Raw genomic sequence first — 12,813 nt, 5'->3', positions numbered from 1 at the left:
TGGAGTGAGAATGGAAGTAAGGTCCCCAGCGGGCTATCAGTGAACGGTCAGTGTCGATGCTGTTCCTGGTTTTCAGATAAAATGATAGTAAACCAATCTATATGTTGGACTCTAACGTAAATACAACACACAAAATGATATTTTTCCATTTAATCTGCCATATTCATCCCTCTGAATCCTCAGCCCACACACATCATGTGACTAGCACTTCGTTAGGAATGGGAAGGCCACTGAGAGAGGCCAGGATGCTTCCAACCAAGTTTTCCATCATCTGTCGTCTGGCCTGACGAGTGGCACTTCCACTGTGAGGTGTCAGAGTGACATTCTTCAACTTCAACAAAGGATGATCTCTGAAATCCAGATTAGTTGAGGGAAGCCCATTCAGAGCTGTTTCGTCCCTTGAGCTGCATATTCTGGTTTTACATCCCCACCCTGCGAGGGGAAGGCTGCAGGAGGCCTGTGCACACTCTAAATCACACCGGGGTGTGACCACCATTCATCCAACCCTAGTACAAGGGACCTTACATGTTTGGGTGAAAAACACGTATCCTAAATGCATCCAGGCCATTAGCACACAATAGCACAACGTGCCTAGTGGATTAAACGCTGGCCCACAAGACCTAAAAGGGCCTTTAGGGACATAGGTGCTGGTCCCAGCATTATTGGACCAGCAGAATGCACCTTTGAGGAGGAGTAGCATTCAGAGGAAGAAGATTTCCTAACTAGAATGAGCAGATTAGAAGGGAGTTCTCTTCCAGGAAGAATGCGAAGGATGGGGGTCAGTCTGGAAAGAGGAGGTTCCTAGTGCAGTGGGTCAGGCAGACTCAGTGAGGTGATGGGTGACACTAGAACCCAGCACTGGGAAAGGGCTGTGACCTGACCCACCAGGGCCTCCTGACTATTTTAATACAGACAGGCCAGAATAGCCATGTGACATTCCTAGCTGTTGAGGGCACACCTCTGCAATCTTATGGACCCCAAAACCTATGGAAGTTTCCTGGGGGCACTTGTCACTCGGGCTGCCCCAGTCTGCAGGACTAGTCCACTTCAGCCATATCCTGTAGTACAGCCAGCAGGGATAAGAACTCTTCTGAAAACACTTGTCCTCCCCACTGGTGGGCACTGCTATGTGACAGCACACACTGGAAACCGCAGGGTGACTGGCTTGGTCCCAAATGACTTGGAACCCAGAGGTAACTGAATCACGACCAACAGTAATACCTGCCCACAAATTATCTGGTGTAGAGGCGAGAGCCAATTCTGTTGAGAGAGTGTGGCAAATACCTCTGAAACTGTCACTGATTTGTCCTGTAATGAAACCGAATTAAACCGTGATCATATTGCGATATGGTGTAGCACTGGCATTGTTGGTAGAATTTAACTGCCTCATATAAATAAGTCATGAGATAATACTGCTATTGATGATCAATTGGATTGGGAGATTGAGTTAAAGTCTCTTCAGAATATACCAACGGGCAATGACTGGCTCAAGTAAAACCAGACTTAGCTAAAGAGTAGCTAATTTACATACTCACAGTACTGCACAAGAGCATCATAGGGAATAGAGTGGTAGAGCAGTGGGCGAACAACCAAGCTAGTATAAAAATACAAGAATGCATGCAGTGCTGCATAGGGTGGCTTAGTTGATGCTTTCGGTCTCTCCCTGCCCCGCACTGGCCCTTCCAAAGGTTAGGCACAGTCCTATTGATACTATGGCTGCCTCTGTTGTATCATGACTGTAAGAAACGCAGATGCTCCAATAAACACAATCATTTTGCTGTAAGACAGCCTAGGTCAGGGGTCAGGGGATGACCTGTGAAGTAAAGGGTTAACTCAGCAGACAGGCTTGCAGAGCTCAGACCCTGCACATTCCAAACACAGACCTCTGGGAGATGACCTCTGAGCCCTTGGGGTTCACTGCCTGGTGGGGTGTCTTCTTATCCTTAGGACCTGGGGCACAGCCGGGCAGTTTGTGCTAACAGTGGAATTTGGGGTGAATGCCTCTTTTTTGCTCACCTGGAACCCTGGCCCACTGCGTGTCATTGTGACCTCTGGAGAGGCTGGAGAGTGAGTATCTGATGTCAGACCAAGGGCACTCCATGCCTACGTGGCCGCTGGATACCGAAGCTTGGGTGCGCTTCCCTGGTGGGAAATACTGCATGTGTTGTGAACTACCCACTGAGAGAGGACAACTGGAAGCTCATGCCACGTGTCTCCTGGACTCTACCGGCCATACTGTGCACATTTGCCGATTTTAATCCGTATCCTTTCCCTGTGATAAACTACAAGTCTGAGTACGAGAGCTTTTCTGAGTTCTGTGAGTCTTTCTACCAAATCGTTAAGCCCGAAGATGATCTTGGGGACTCCTTACACTATTGACAAATGAACTTTCCTTTTCAAAGTAATCTTGTAGTAAATCCTTGTGTAAGGCAAAGAATACTTTTGTAGTATGACTAAGTAATCCCTAATATCCTCTTTTTACAGTAAGCAACAACAAAATTTCTCCCTTCAAAAAATCAACATGAAAACTCAAGTCTGTCTGATAAAGATAATATAGAGATTAGAAATTAATATGGATCTGTACATTTAAGTTATCCATAAAATAATCGCTGAATCTCCTGGCCACAAAAATGATTTCCCATGGGGCACTAGGAATGCGCCACCTATCACAATAAACTTTGGGCGATAACCCTGGTATTTGCCCTGTGTCATCTTGTCAGTGAATCTAATAAACGCTCGTTTTAGCAGACTAGACAGCACAGGTGGCCACATGACTTCTAGGTCTCTGAGTAAGTGGACAACTGTTTAAAATGTTCATGCTTCTTAATATATGTTGAAATGATTTTTTGTTGTCCATTAGTGGTGCTTAAACACTTGTTCTCAAGACCTCTCTATACTGTTAGAGATTGAGACCCCCATTCGTTTATGGGGGTCTGTCGATATGTGCTGTGTGAGCAATTAAAATCAAAAACCATTAACACAGTAACACAGAAGCACATGTTTCTTTAACTGTCCGAGGGTCAGCACACGTCATCAGTACACTTGTGAGAAAACGTGAGTGGAAAGCAAACCACCTCTGACAGTGTTATGAGTACAGTTGTGACTTCACAGGCCCCCTGAAAGGGTCCCCAGACCACCTTTTAAGAGACACTGTTCTGCCCTGGCTGGTGTGGCCCAGTGAGTTGAGTGCCAGCCTGCAAACTGAAAAGTCACCAGTTCAGTTCCCCATCAGGGCACATGCCTGGTTTGCAGGCTGGATCCCCAGTTGGGCGAACATGAGAGGCAACTGATCAATGTTTCTCTCCCTCTTTCTCCCTCTTTCTCCCTCTCTCCCCCTCTCTCTAAAAAATAAACAAAATATTAAAAAAAAAAACCCACCGTTCTAAATAAATTACTGTTTTCCTCAGAAATGCCTGTAAGTTCTAAGGTCAATCTTGATAAATTTAGATATTAAATTTGGTTGTAATGCCCTCCGTCTGAGAGCAATTTGCTGACTAGGAGAAACCAAAGCTGAAGGAATCAGAGCCTTACAGAACGGCAGCATCACATTTCACAGTAAATGACAGAATCGGGGCTGTAGCCATAGCAGCCTGGGTCTTAGGGTCAAAACACAAAAACAAATGAAATGCAATAGAAATAAATATAAAGTTCCATGCATATGCTTAAAAAACAATTGTGGGACTCACAATTTCAATTTTCGCTGACTAAAAACGTAATGAGCTAAGGGCGCAACGAGGCTCCTAGACCCAAGTGCTGCTAACACAAACTTCGTGTAACTTTCTCCAGCGGTCAGGCTGCAACACGAACACTGTGTTCAGTCTCGAGAGCACACTTCCGGAGGGCCTTAAGGAAGAGTGCTGTGAGGCCGCTGTGAGGCCACAGTGATGGCAAGGTGTCTGGAAATGCCATTGCTTGGGCTGGAATCGAAGGACATGCAGATATTTAGCCTCAAAAAAAAAAAAAAAAGACTAAGATAAAACATATTAATTGTCTTCAACCACATGAAGGTTTTTAAAAAAGAAGAAAACCAAAGTTATCCTTTGATGCTCCAGAGGGAAACCCAGGGCCAGTGGGTTCTGGGAGGACTCCTGGAGTGAGACAACCCGGTGCAGAGCCCATCCACAGGGCCAGCTGCTGAGTTCACTGAGCCCTGTCCGTTGAGGTGCTGAAGCGGAGGGCAGACTGTCTGCAGGACTGGACAGGTCCCCAGAGACCTGCAGGCCACTCCCAGCTAACATCCTACATTTCAGTGACAACCTAGCTGCAAAAGCCAGAGTGGGACTGCCTGAGGCCCCGCCCAGGCCCCGCCCCTCCATCATAGAGGGCTGTGGGTTCTGCCAGGTGTCCTTACCTGGGCAGGGGCTCGGGGTAAGACACGTCCAGCGCTGCTGCTGTAATGACCCGAGTCTGCAGAGCTTCCACCAGGGCATCCTGATCAAGCAGCAGACCTGAGCCAACAAGACAAGTCCTCTGCAGTCACCACAGTTAGGCAGCTCACAGGAAAGATGCTTTGGTCACATTAGCCGCTGTTCCAAGCACATCCTGACACAGGTGCACCGAACCCTCCAATCACCCACAGTCGATGTCCGTGAGATGGACGAGGAAGCCAAGGCTCCTGGTTACATGCTCAGCAAAGGTGACAGGCGCCAACCCAGGTCTGAGCCTGGGTCTGGCTCACTTCTTCACACCACCTCCCCAAACCTCCCCTAGACACCAGTTTTATATGCACTTTGTACACACACTAAAAACTAAGCAGCCACAAATGCCACCTAGAACTGTCACTTCAACACAAAACAGCAGGGCAGACACTGAGAAGAAAACCCTTTCCTTCCAGCAGAGACCTACAAGGAGCCCACCACTGACTGGCCAGGATCAGCCGCCCAGGTCAGGACCGGTCAGGGCACAGAGCACCCCTGGCTTGCCTGTGTGGCTGTGGGAGAAGCCGGGTATGAGGCCCCTTCCTGGAGTGTCTGTTTCTCCAGAATCTTTACTGTGCTCACTGGCCTGTGACATCCCCCAAAGCACGTAGTGCCCACACGGAGGGTCTGAATTCTCAGAGAAGCTCCAGCAGGTTGGCGCAGCCAGTGGGGCTGCAGGGCAGCACTGTTTGTTCACAGACAACCCGCGGGGGGTGGGCCAGTGCGCACCTGAGTCCTCAGCCACCGACACACAGAAGCCAGCAGCCTGGATACTTGGCGTCAGCCCTGACCCTTACGTGTGCTGTCGCTGGCAGAGGTCATGAGGACTCAGTGTCCCTTCTTTGTGAATGCCACACCAGCCCACCCCAGTTTTTGGTTAAAGCACAGGCCCACTACCTCCAGCATACAAAGACAGCAATACAGAAATATCAAGTAACCAAACTAACATTTTTTGAAGTGAAGGCTCAGAAAATTCATCCCTATAAGTTTTTCTTAATTACACCTAGGAGATCAAACTGCGATGCCCCTACCCTGAGTGGATGCCCAAACCTGGATTTGAAAACTCTCTCACTGATCTGAGGTTCAAAAAGAGGTGAAGACAAAAATCAGAAATATTTCTAAATAAGCAGCTCAGCATCCCACCCGTCGAAGTGGATTTTTCAGCCACTCAGGGAAAAGGTTGACTGCAGATGCCGAGAGTCTCGCAGGAACTCCTGCTCTGTGGCCTCCTAGCCATGGGGCCTGCACTTGGATGACGGGCCATACCTCTGCCGATGTTGACAAGGATGGCAGTGGGCTTCATCAGCCTCAGCTCCCTCCTTCCGATCAGCCCCTGGTTCTGGGGCGTCAGGCTCACAGCCAACATCACAAAGTCTGATTGCTGAAGCAGGTCATCCAGGCTCTCGCAGTAACTGGCCCCAACAGCTTCCTCCTCCTCCAATTTCCTGTGAAGAGATGGAGGAAGAAAAATGACATTTTCTAGTCAGTGATTCATTAAATTGCCCCAGGGAGGAGTTTCTGAAGGAAGTCAGGGACTCCATCCGTCCCCACGTGGGTCCAGGACTAGCCTTGGAACCCCGTGGGCACCCAGACTCTCTGCAGGGTCTCGCAGCAGACCCAGCGCTCCTTGAGACCAGGGCCGTCCTCTCACTCAGCTTTGCACCCACAGAGCCTGGTACAAGCCCGACTGTGTTTCAGTCACGCTTCCAGTCATGTCAGAGGTCACGGAGTGTGGGCACACGCATTACCGTTCCCAGCAAACAGAACAAAACAGGAGAGGGCCCCAGAGTGCTGTCTGTTAAACAGACGCGAGGATCCAAGCATCTGACAGAGGTAGGGTTGTGCTTCGGTTTTGGTCCAATCTGAACTCCCACGCTGGCCACCCCAGACAGCTGAACACTCAACAGAAATTCCAGGCTCCAGGAGGTCACGGCAGGTAGCTGCCAGTGCCATGCAAGCGTGGAACACAAAATTCTATGAACTGGGCACACCTGGAAGAAAGCACACCCAGCTCCCTCCACGATGCTCTGCCCACGTGGCTCACCCTGTCCGGAGAGCGCTGGCCTCTGCCCCTGCCCTCTCCTCACACTGAGAGCTGTCTCCACCGTCCACTGTGCAAACAGTGACTGAAAAGGTGGGCGGGTCCTGACCTAAAGTCCCCCAGCTCACCACACCACGCGGATTTCTCATCGGCCACATGCCATTCCATGTGCATGGGGAGGCACCACAAGGGGGCGAGCAGTGTCATGCTGGCTGATGTGCAGAGGGGCCTGAGTGCTCAGGAGCAGGCTGGCAGCCCCTGAGGGGATGTGCAAATGGAGTGAGACAACAGTCTGGCTGGAGGGCTGTCTGGAGACAGAATCGTTAGGGCTGGTGTTGGGCGGAATTGCACGGAGAGGAAATGGCCTTCAGATGGAGTGAGTGGGCGAGCACAGAGCTCAGCACTAAAGAAACCGGCCAAATTGCTCTGTGTGTGTGGACGGCACCTCCCATGGTCAAAAGTCACTCGAGAAATAAAAAAAGAACAATTATAGTGAGCTAAAATCCCTTCCTGGTGAGTTTTTTAATGGAAACAAGTCACAGTCACATTCCTGAGTAATGGCAAAAATACTGCAATCCCTTTCTGGAGGAAAGAGCAGGGAGTCTTATGGGAAATGCAGAGCTCACACACCCCAGCCACAGCCAGGGCAGCGCTGGCGTAGGTTCTGCTCAGCTCACTTCGAGTCCGCTCTGGCTCTCACCTGCGTTTCCTGCTGTGATACAGAATCCTCATGTCAAACGCCCTGGCCCGCCGAGCCACCTTGTAGCCGATTCTGCCCATGCCCACAATCCCCAGGGTGGCCCCTGTCACTTCCTGACCCATCCAGTTTGTGGAAAAATTCTCTGTCCAGTGAGATGGCCAGCTGGTGACCTAAGGTACAGAAGAAGACAGAGGGGAGTGGAGAGATGGCACAGCAAAGGAACCCACAGCCCTTCCTGAGACCTTCTTGTCAAGGTGACACGGATAGGGGATGCCGGTGGCAGACCATGGCTCTTGTGCATTCTCTGTGACAGCAAACAAATGTTTCTGCAAGGGAAGGAGGGGGACAGATGGCAATGTCCTCATAGCACAGCCAGCGCTTCCCGGGGAAATGCTGTAAAAGAGCAGGTCCTTTCGCACTGGGGAAGTCTTCCTGGTTAGTCAGTTGGGGGTGTGTCTGTGTAACTATGTATGTGGCTGTGTACATGTTTATATCCGTGACTTTGAGTACGTGTGTGACTGTGTGTGACTTTGAGTATGTGTGCATGACTGCATGTGTATGTGCGTGAACCAGCAGCTGGAAACAGAGACTACTTCCTGCTTCTCTCTCCTCCAACCCTTCACACCAGAGCTCCATCAGGAGGATGGGCAAGCTGAGGAGACACGCTGCCTTTCCTGGGACGCCCCAGAGAGGTCCAGTGCACGGACAGGTGGGATGCTGCCTACTCACAGGTAGGCCTTCACCCTCGGGTGGCATGCTGCCCAGCCAATGAACGACCCCCAGGGCACTTCCAGAGTGGTGCTGAAAGTACCGCACACACATACTTCCCACCTGTATGCGAGTAAGTGGCACTTGGTGGGGGGTGGGAAATGGCTGCCATCAGAAAGGCTGCTGAACTACTTGCACCCAGAGCAGGGCCTGGGCACTCAGAAGGCTGCACATGGCCAGGAGGGACTCCAATTCCCAGGTGCCACCAAGTCCTGGACATAGTGTAAAGAAATCAGGGCCAGACAAAGATTTGAAGTTTGAAAGTAAAATTATACTTGTCATATGTTAATAAGTGTTTGCCATCGATCTCTTGGGAAAACCAGCATCTCCAACACAGCTTACCTTCCACTACTCTCCGAGCTGCCGCCAGCAGCAAGGCCATCCCCATGTCAGCTGTGGGGCTCGAAACAGCCTGTGGCGTGTTGGCCACCTTCACGCCAAAGCTGGCGAGGAGCTTAAAGTCCAAGTGGTCTAGACCAGCTCCTAAGTTGGCCACAATCTTCAAGGCGGGCAGGCCCTGCAGGAGTTCCTGAGTAATGGCTGGCTTTCCGCCCCAGATGTATACGGCCTGGGTCTTTGGACCCAATTGTGCTTTATTGTCCAGAAATTCTTGCATGGTAATGAGATTAAAGTGTTTCTGCAGCTCTGCAACATGATCTTCACATACACCAGATGGTCCTTCAAACGCAGACAACAGAACTCCTGGAAGGTCCTGATCCCCCATGGCCTGCGGAGACAACCATGATCTCTGCTGTCAAAATAGAGTCTGTAGGACAACAACCCATGTGCTCCCCTGCCCTTCAGATTTTCTAAATTACAGCACGGCTGGGATTCACTCTGAAAGTCAGCAGACCCGGAGCTCTGGAGGCACCTTCCTGGTCATCAGGCCTCGCTGGAACCGCAACCCTGGGGTGTGTTCCAGTGATGAGAAGATGGCAGAGCGGGAGGTCGCTGCCCACCCGTGCTCTGCTGACGCTGGGAGGCAGACTGTGCCGATGCTGAGAGTGATCTTAGAAGCAGGTCTAAGAGGCTGGCCCTCAACCAGGTGAGCCTTGAGATGCTGCAGCCCCAGTCAACACCTCCATTAGAGTTTCATGAGAGACCCTGAGCCAGGGCCACCCAGGTAAGCCACTGTTGGACTTCTGACCTGGATGCCTAGGAGATAACAAATGTTTGTTTTGCCAGCCACTAAAATTTAGGATAATTTGCTATATATGCAGCAATAACTAATAAAATTGTGGACAAAAAAATGGTTCTGCAAAAAGTAACCTCACAGGGTGATCTGTGAGGTCATAAATTCCTAACTTGGCAGATCACACCCCGGGCATATAATTTTTTTAGCAAAAGCTTTATCTTTGCCCAGAGAAAGCCCTGCCCACTGTACTTGTGTGTCTAGGTTAACGTAACTTTGAAATGCCAGGTTACTCCTATTTCTCAGACCCCTGAAGTATGGCCACCCTCAGAGGAGGCATGGTTTTGTCAACCCCCCTGTAATCCAGTCACCACCTGCTCTGTCTCACCTTCATTTCATCTTCCTCACAATCCCTCCTTGGTTCCAAATGCATTAATAAAACAAAAATAAAAACAAAAAACACGAAAACTGCCCTGTACTGGTGTGTGGCTCAGTGGATTGAGTGCCAGCCCATGAACCAAGGGTCTCCGGTTTGATTCCCAGTCAGGGCACATGCCTGGGTTGCGGGCCAGGTCCCCAGTGGGGGACATGTGAGAGGCAACCACACACTGATGTTTCTCTCCCTCTCTTTCTCCTTCCCTCCCCTCTCTAAAAATAAATAAATAAAATCTTTTTTTAAAAAACCCTGAAAACTGTCATGCTGAGGAGCATTTGAGATCTTGCCTCCTGGCAATTTTCAGTTTTGGCTCAAATAAAGTCTTATTAAAATTCTCTACAAGTTTGGAAGTTATAGTGACCATTTTTCACTGTGAAAATAAGATATTTTTGTTATCTGTCAAATGAATTAAATAATGTTTTGTGTTCCTTGTCACTCATTAAAAATAAGGTAGTTCTAACTTTGTATGGCCTTCCTCAAAAGTAAAAGCCGTTGTGCTTTGAGAATTGAGGCTAATGAAGTTTTACATCTTTGTGTCATGACTTAACTAAACATGTTTAATGCTTACAGCATAGTTAGTTTAAAAATATTTTTTGGACTTTAAGTAAAAGGGTAAAAGAACTTTGTTCACGATAAGATGACTTTATTTTTGCAGAGAGGAAGCTTGATTCCTGACCACTTTGCATTCGACTTTCCATCAGCGTCGGTTAAAGAGCAATGACATAACACCCATCACACCGTCACTGCCAGTGTTCTGTGTGGGAAAGACCCGAGACTCTCCAAGTGACTCGTGGCTGCTCCAAATGCTAAGAGGGGGTGAGATTCCCCATCGGGAGAAAGAGAAGAACCAGTGATGGAGCACTGGGCAGATGCAGCGCTCACGCCTTTCTTGGTCTCTTTCTCTCGCACCTGACTGTGACCATCTGCAATCACAGCCCAGAGTCCAGCAAAGCAGCATGAGCTACTTGATTTGCAGGACAATTATCTGATTAGTACAGGACTAGAGAAGGGAGCTAAGAGATTAATATATACCAAAGGTTTTACAGAGTCCTTGAGGATCTATTTGCTGGTTTCAGATTAATGAAAACTGCACTGTTTGCACCTTTTATGTGAGCTTTCTTGAGTCACCAGATATCAACAAATACAATATAATTTAAAACCAGTAGGCTATCATACTGCGTCTCAGCAAAAACAGGTATTACGCTCCTAAAAAACTGGATTCATGTAAGGAAGTAAACTATGAACTAAAATCTGATGTGGGTATTGGAATTTTACCCATTTAAAGCTTAATGGGCCATTGCCTACAGTTTAGAAAAATAGTATCTGTCTAAACTGACCTTTAAATTCTGGCAGGGTCCCTGGAGCGCTTCATCTTCTCTCAAACGAGGCAACCTTGCATTTTCCCTGTAAAATCCTCGAGGACCCTCCTATGCGGGTCAGGATGGGTCTTAGGATTCTAATGCGGCCCACTTGTCCCAGGTGAGGTCTGGTGTCACAGCCAGACTCATGCGGCAGAACTCCGTCCAGTCTTTCGCCCTCGCCACGACATACTAGGGGCACACTTACCTTTTCAAAGGACCCTAGATTTGAGGGATACGCCGGTAGAACCCTGCCTCTCAGTAACGTACCTCACAGTGAACGCTAAGGTTCAAAGAGAACAGTGACCTCGCACCTGTCTTCCTCACTTCACCTATCCCCGCCCCTGCTCCGCTTCGCCCCACCCCCACCCCCGGCCCCTGCCTGTGTTGGGATCAGCAGGACCGCCCCCTATTCCTCCAGCCCAGCACCGGCCCCGCCTCTACCTGGACCAACAGGCCCCGCCCCCTGTTTTAGTTTCCCCGCGGGAGTGTCGAGGAAGCCTTGGCTGGGGCGACCAGAGTGCTCGTGCGTGCGTGCGTGCGTGCGTGCGTGCGTGCGTGCGTGCGTAGGTACGGTGGCTCAGAAGGGCTTGACGACCCTGTTGGCTGGGGCTGGGCTTGGGAGGGAGCCTCCTTCCAGAACGTAGGCAAAGCCGGGGGAGGGACCTGGCCCTGGTCTGTGGGACAAGTGGCGGGCGTGGCTAAAGCGCTGCGGGAGTGGAGGCTGGGGCGGGACTGCACGCTCCGAGCTAGAAATCTAGGGGCTTCAAGAGCACGTTTAAAATTGTGTGTACGGTTACTATGATTTCAAATCCACATGTTTACAAGTGAAAGTGTTTTAATACACTCACGACAAAGTAAAATGTTGCTTTCACGTAGGAATGAAGTAAGTCGTGCTACATCTGATGTCTGTGATGGGCAGCAGCCCAGCTGCTGGGGTGGGGCGGGACTCATCGAAAAGAACCTGTGGAGAGGCCACTAGGCAAGGGGACAATAGGTTACAGATACTGGGAGTTTGTGAGGACTATTTGAGAGTTTCGGAGTGGGTGAGGCGACTCTACTAAAGATCTCTCCGAAGACCCTTGCGGCGTTCCCTCTGAACAGTAGCGAGAAACCACAGGGTCCACCTACCAACACTGAAAGGTTGCGCAATGCAAGATCAGGGTACAAAAATCAATTTTGTTCCTATACTCTAGATATGAAGTCTAAAAATATTTAAAATAATCATTTAAATAGCACCAAAAGAATAAAATACTAGGAATATAACTAAGTGCAAGATGTGGACACTGGAAACTCACAGAAATTTTAAAAAGTCTTAAATAAATGTAAAGAATCCCACATGCATGGATTGGAAGAATGAATCTTAAATGGTAACACTCCCTAAATTGGTGTACAGGTTCAACACAATCCCTACCAAAATCCCCAGCTACCTTTTGCTGAAGTTGACAAACTAACCCTAACGTCAGTCTGGAATGCAAAGGACGCAGAAGAGCCAAACCAGTCTTGAAACAAAATCGAGGGATTCACTTCCTGATTTCAAGACTTACTACAAAGCTTCATGAATCAAGACAGACTGACATAAGGCTACATACAAAGATCACTGGAGTAGAACTGACACAACAGAAATAAATCCTTGCATTTAAAGTTGACTGATTTTCAATAACGGCGCCAAGGCAATTTGATGGGGAAGGAACAACCTTTCCAATAAACGATGTAGGACAACTGGATAGCCAGCCACATATGCAAAAGAAAGAAGTTGGACACCTAACGTACACAAAAGTTAACTCAAAATTGCCATATACCTAAGTGCAAGAATTAAAAGTATAACATTCTTAGGAGAAAAAAGGAGTAAACATTCATGACCTGGATTTCTTAGGTACGACACCAAAAGCACAAGCAACAAAAGAAAAAAATAAATTGGACTTAATCAAAATGTGAAACTCTTGTGCTCCAGATAATA

The 12,813-nt window shown here is 48.8% G+C and overlaps 1 protein-coding gene across 1 annotated transcript; it reads right to left on the bottom strand.

Moving 5' to 3' along the window:
* Positions 1-153: 153 nt before the first annotated feature.
* LOC112322834 (probable 2-ketogluconate reductase) lies at positions 154-11,189 on the bottom strand. Its single transcript, XM_024580496.3, is given in 7 exon segments — positions 154-350; positions 4,352-4,448; positions 5,685-5,863; positions 7,160-7,303; positions 7,305-7,329; positions 8,270-8,654; positions 10,833-11,189. Coding segments are annotated over 6 exon segments (984 nt in total). The 5' UTR covers positions 8,652-8,654; positions 10,833-11,189; the 3' UTR covers positions 154-193.
* Positions 11,190-12,813: the final 1,624 nt, after the last annotated feature.

The sequence above is a fragment of the Desmodus rotundus genome, chromosome 10 (genome assembly GCF_022682495.2).
Source record: "Desmodus rotundus isolate HL8 chromosome 10, HLdesRot8A.1, whole genome shotgun sequence".
Taxonomy (NCBI): domain Eukaryota; kingdom Metazoa; phylum Chordata; class Mammalia; order Chiroptera; family Phyllostomidae; genus Desmodus; species Desmodus rotundus.
The sequence above is the reverse complement of the archived record's forward strand: the minus strand, read 5'-3'. Positions and strand labels throughout refer to the sequence as shown.